This window comes from Monopterus albus, unplaced genomic scaffold (assembly GCF_001952655.1).
Source record: "Monopterus albus unplaced genomic scaffold, M_albus_1.0 scaffold65.1, whole genome shotgun sequence".
Classification (NCBI taxonomy): Eukaryota; Metazoa; Chordata; class Actinopteri; order Synbranchiformes; family Synbranchidae; genus Monopterus; species Monopterus albus.
Genome location: NW_018127945.1, coordinates 809,598 through 815,851, shown reverse-complemented (window position 1 = coordinate 815,851; position 6,254 = coordinate 809,598). Strand labels below are relative to the sequence as shown.

The 6,254-nt window shown below is 41.6% G+C and overlaps 1 protein-coding gene across 2 annotated transcripts in view; it reads right to left on the bottom strand.

Moving 5' to 3' along the window:
* Nucleotides 1-6,254, bottom strand: part of syt9b (synaptotagmin IXb) — a 76,986-nt gene that overhangs the window by 39,863 nt on the left and 30,869 nt on the right. For both annotated transcript variants that reach the window (XM_020604451.1, XM_020604452.1), the window contains exon 2: nucleotides 46-221. In XM_020604451.1, coding sequence (XP_020460107.1) covers nucleotides 46-221 — 176 coding nt within the window. The remainder of the gene's footprint in view (nucleotides 1-45; nucleotides 222-6,254) is intronic.

Here is a 6,254-nt window from a genome sequence, read left to right as displayed (position 1 = left end):
TTTCTAGCAAACTAAATGTTGCTCACTCTGACAAGTGTTCCTCACCTCAGTGAGGACAGGCTGTTGGTCTCCTCCCAGGAAGTGCGCCCCCTTGAGGACATCTGGAAGGAAACGACCACTTAGTGGCACCCAGCACAGCTTCCACGAGACAAAGAGAGAGACACTGAAGAGAGCCAGACCACAGGTGGTTACAAGCAAGGACAGCAGGCTCACCGATACATCTAGAGATGGAAGAGAGACAGAGAAGGAGACTCAGTGGACAGTGAACACAGCTTTGTCAGTGAGTATCCCGGGCATAGATAATCCTGGCTCCCCAGGGAGGACAGACAGTGTTTGTTCAGAATGCTGAAGGAAGAAATAAAGTTTTACATTATTTCACTGTAGAAAAAAATAAAAATTACTCCCATGGATTGTTCAGATATTTGACAATTAGAAACAGCAACACATTAGATAAAGAGGTGCTAAAATGCAACAAAGGAGCACTAAAATTCAAGATAGCCTTCAAAAACAAAGAACACTGGAATAATATTGCATTTATGATTTGGCTCATTTTATCATGAATCATTTTTATATATCCATTGTTGTTTCTTTTTAAATAAACTCAAAGTCACGTACATGCCTCCGCATTATGTTTTCGAGCTGTCCATTTGTCTGGCCTATCTTAGAAACGGCACAGACCTCCTACAGACACATTCTTTAACAACAACAACTAAGCAGTTCTAACAATGCAATAAAAATGTGAAAAATATGGAATAAAAAAACAAGAAAAGAAACAAGTTCATATGACTCAAATATTACATATTGTCCCAATAATGATTGATAATGCCCATTGAATGGTCTGATAGCATTTGAAGCAGGTGCTTTTGGCTCATTGTTTGGTTTTTACAATTTACCACTTTTAACATTTTGGTTCACTCTCCCTGATCATTTCCACTTACAACAGGCTTCTGTTACCATAAAAAAACATAACCGACTGAAGGCTACCTGCCCATTTTTAAGCATCAGACAGACAAATATACTGACTAATGGGTGAAGAAACCAACCTTTTGCTGAAAAAACGTAGAAAAAAAAATCAGCTGGACTTGGCTTTAGGTCGAAGAATTAAAACCAAGTCGGCAGTTGTGCGGCAGTCCTAAACTCAGCTGACTATCAGATAAGAGTTTCCGACCTCCTCAGCGACACCACCACCTATGAAGCACTAGAGAGACCCCACCAGTGGCTACAAGAAGAAAGTTATAGACTGTTTACAGAAGCTGGAAAAGGAGGGAGTTATTGACCAGCGACTATACTACAGGCCCTTGCCTTTATGGCCTACACAAAATACACAAGGAAAGAGCCCCACTCAGACCCATTGTTAGCAGCATCAACTCTGTGACTTACAACATAGCCAACCATGTGGCCACCATTCTGACTCCTTTGGTGGGAAACACAGAAAACGACATAATTAACTTCCAGGACTTTGCGAGCAAAGTCAAACAACTGCAGCTGGACCATGTGACATCATCTGAGACCATGGACGAGACCATATAATGTCACATCCTTGTTCACTTGCATCCCCACCACAGAGGCTGTCAAGTCAGTGAAGGAGAGACTGCTGACAAACTTAACAGCAGGTCTAACCTCACCCCAGACCATGTATGCACTCTGCTGGAACTCTGTTTAAACACTACTTACTTCCAGTTTAGGGGGCACTTCTATAGGCAGCAACATGGCTGTGTCTCCTATAGCTGCCAACCTGTACATGGAAGAATTTGAGGACAAAGCCGTATCTTCCTCCACTGGTACCGCTCCCAGCCACTGATTCCACTACTTGGATGACACATGGGTTAAAATCAGGACCCCGGAGGTAGACGCTTTCACCAAGCATATCAACTCTGTGGATGACAGCAACAAGTTCACTTGGGAGAATGCCAGAGATGACTGTCTGGCCTTTTTGGATTGTGCAGTCCACTTGGGAGGGGACAGAAGCCTGAAGGTGGAAGTATATCGAAAACCTATGCACACGGACCAGTACCTGCTTTCTGACTCACACCATCCACTTCAACACAAACTGGGAGTCATCAGAACTTTGAACCACAGGGCAGAGGAAGTGCCCACAACTGCAGAAGGGGCCAAGAAGGAGAAACTACACATCCAGAACTCCCTTAAGGCTTGTGGATACCCTAAGTGGGCCTTCACCAAAGCAAGAAAGAGGCCCAACACCCCTTATGTGGCTGGTTTATCAGAAAAGTTAAAAAGGATCTTTCACAACCACAATATCCCAGTCAACTTTAAACCAGGGAACACCCTGCGGCAGAGACTGGTCCACCCAAAGGACAAAACAGCCAGACATAATCAGAGTGATGTGGTGTATGCAATTAAGTGTAGTCACGAGTGTAATGACTTGTACATTGGTGAAACTAAGCAGCTGCTGCACAAACTCATGGCTCAACACAAAAGGGCCAACCCCAGTGGACCAGAATCAGCAGTCCACCTCCACCTGAAGGACAAATGACATTCTTTTGAGGACAGTGAAGTGCATATCCTCTCCAGAGAACATTGCTGGTTTGAGAAAGTCAAGGAAGCTATTTTTGTAAAAAATAAAACACCCCTCACTAAATAGGGGTGGTGGACTAAGACACAACTTGTCTTCCATCTACACCATCTGTTTTAAGATCTCTGCCCAAACATGCCCACCAGGACAATAGGCGTCGGTGCACAGGTGAGGGTTCAAAGACAGCTAACGACGCTTACCGATACTGGGCTATAATGACTCAGTTGTTAGGGGACATTGTTTGGCATCAAAGGACTGAAACACCACCAAATGGGATAAATATCTCCGGCTCAACACCAGTCAGGCAGAACTGATGAAGCCTCTTGGATGAGAGGTGAAACGTCTTATACCTAAAACCAAGTCCAGTTGATTTTTTTCCTACGTTTTTTCAGCTTACTATGGCCTGGATGACTGAGAATCTGCATGGACAAACCAACATTTTTCACAAAAGGTGGCAGTGGTAAAAGGAGAGTGAGAACTGAACTCCACTCCAAATGGATGCTAATGTGGATGGACGTAGAAATAGGCAACTGCTAGTCTCAAAAGGTTTATAAATTAATGCAAATTTTATAATGATTCACATATTTCTTCCATCACTCTTGGAGCACAGATTCTATGAAACCCAATCATTCTCAGTATTTTTTTTTTCATTATTTTCTGAATGATTTTGTATTTGACCTTGTCTTTGTTGTTTGTTAATTGAAATAACATTTACAATATATCTAAAATATAATTTAGTTATCAATGTTTCAGAGAAGATGAGGCTCTGCTCATGTTTGAATTACACGAGCTTACTGTTACTGAGTTACTGGTTTCTCAAAAAGAGGTATGGATTATAAAGTATCCATTCCCGGCACTGCATATGGTAGTGCATTCCCATGTGTTTGTTGTTTTGTTGAATTCTTTCTCATCAACCGGAATAACTGATTTCTCATTGATTTCTGATTTCTGTGGCTCAATGCTTAAAAGAAATTTGACTCAGCGACTTGGACAGCGCAATTCAAAAATACCGGGCTTCCAGGTATAATGGATAGATTAATGGAGTTATCTGGGAAAACGAGAAGAGGCAGAATCTGCTTCTACATAAATGAAGGTTGGTGTACAGAGTGTCATAGTGTTAAAAATAACTTGAAACACTAGACCTTGTCTTTGTTGTTTGTTAATTGAAATAACATTTACAATATATCTAAAATATAATTTAGTTATCAATGTTTCGTGCCATGCTAGCACGCTACAGCACCTGGCCGAACAGGCAACTAGCATGGCACTGAAACATCCTGACTCCCCACTCATTGTCCTAGGGGATTTTAACAGACGCATTTTTGAGACGCATCACCGCGTAGTGCATAGTGTTGGCTTTCGTGGAGCTGCTAATTTTAGCCAGCGTTTGCAGGTCAAAAAAATGAATCAACCGTCAGCTTCTGGAATGAGAAATCAGGAAGGAGCGTTTTCTGTGCTACGATGTCACACAAGAGGTGTTCCCACAACAGCAATCTTTTGGCGCCAATGTTTCCTGTACATGCGTTATCTCTTTCTCTGTGTTACTGTCTTTCAGTATTCATCTTTTCTAATATATTGGGAAGTAGGGGATTTACAGTATTGTTCAAAATAATAGCAGTACAATGTGACTAACCAGAATAATCCAGGTTTTTAGTATATTTTTTATTGCTACATGGCAAACAAGTTACCAGTAGGTGCAGTAGATTCTCAGAAAGCAAACAAGACCCAGCATTCATGATATGCACGCTCTTAAGGCTGTGCAACTGGGCAATTAGTTGAAAGGGGTGTGTTCAAAAAAATAGCAGTGTCTGCCGTTGACTGTACAAACACAAAACTATGTTGTACAAACGTTTTTGTTTCTAGGATTTAGCAATCCTGTGAATCACTAAACTAATATTTAGTTGTATGACCACAGTTTGTTATAACTGCTTCACATCTGTGTGGCATGGAGTCAACCAACTTGTGGCACCTTTCAGCTGTTATTACACTCCATGATTCTTTAACAACATTCCACAATTCATTTACATTTCTTGGTTTTGCTTCAGAAACAGCATTTTTGATATCACCCCACAAGTTCTCGATTGGATTAAGGTCCGGGGATTGGGCTGGCCACTCCATAACATTAATTTTGTTGGTTTGGAACCAACACTTTGCTCGTTTACTAGTGTGTTTGGGGTCATTGTCTTGTTGAAACAACCATTTCAAGGGCATGTCCTCTTCAGCATAAGGCAACATGACCTCTTCAAGTATTTTGACATATGCAAACTGATCCATGATCCCTGGTATGCGATAAATAGGCCCAACACCATAGTAGGAGAAACATGCCCATATCATGATGCTTGCACCACCATGCTTCACTGTCTTCACTGTGTACTGTGGCTTGAATTCAGAGTTTGGGGGTCATCTCACAAACTGTCTGTGGCCCTTGGACCCAAAAAGAACAATTTTACTCTCATCAGTCCACAAAATGTTCCTCCATTTCTCTTTAGGCCAGTTGATGTGTTCTTTGGCAAATTGTAACCTCTTCTGCACATGCCTTTTTTTTAACAGAGGGACTTTGCGGGGGATTCTTGAAAATAGATTAGCTTCACACAGACGTCTTCTAACTGTCACAGTACTTACAGGTAACTCCAGACTGTCTTTGATCATCCTGGAGCTGATCATTGGCTGGGCCTTTGCCATTCTGGTTATTCTTCGATCCATTTTGATGGTTGTCTTCCGTTTTCTTCCACGTCTCTCTGGTTTTGCTCTCCATTTTAAGGCATTGGACTCTCTGAATCCAGCGCTGTGAGACTTTCTTGTAATCAGACTTTCAGTAAACTTTCTGTTGATTTTAAACAGTCCTCTCCTGTCGTCACTTCTCGTGCTTCCAACAAAAGAATTGGGTTAATTTCTGACAAAGAGGTTAGATTCTAACAAAACATCTTCTGTGTAAATAAAATAAAAATAAAAAAGGGAAAAGGGGGCATCATCTGTTCCGTCACTTCCCTGGCCATGTGCTGAGCACGGGACCATATATTCCTTCCTTCCTTCTTCCGTTTTGAGATGCGTCACCGTATATTGCAGTGTTGGCTTTCATAGAGCTGCTAATTGTAGCCAGCGTTTGCAGGTCAAAAAAATGAATCAACCGTCAGCTTCTGGAATGAGAAATCGGGAAGGAGCATTTTCTGTGCTACGATGTCACACAAGAGGTGTTCCCACAACAACAATCTCTCGGCGCCAATGCATTACACACACAAGGAATTTGTTTCCTGTACAGAGACATACATTATCTTTTTCTCTGTGTCACTGTCTTTCAGTATTCATTTTTCTAGGGAAGCAGGAGATTTATGTCGGTAGTGGAAAACTGGATGGTTTCTGTGTAAATCTGCCACTGCAAAAAACAAAACAATGCATCAAAATCACTGTTGCTGCTAATCATTGACCCATCTCAGGGCCTAATAATAATAATCAAATGCTGGTTGAAATGTATTTTTTGGAAATTATTTTAGTTTTTTGTTTTTTTTCTCATAAAAAAACAGTGGGGTTATGTAAACACCAGTGGCAGGCCGTCAGGGCCAGGGGCCTATTTCAAGAAGGCGGTTTTGTCGAAACTCAGAGTTTGTTAACCCCGAAATGAGGGAAACTCTGAGTTTTTGGTTTCAGAAACGGAGGTAACTTAAACCCGTGAAAGCGGGGTAAGTTAAACCCGTTTCACAAAGAGAGGTAATCTAAACTCAGA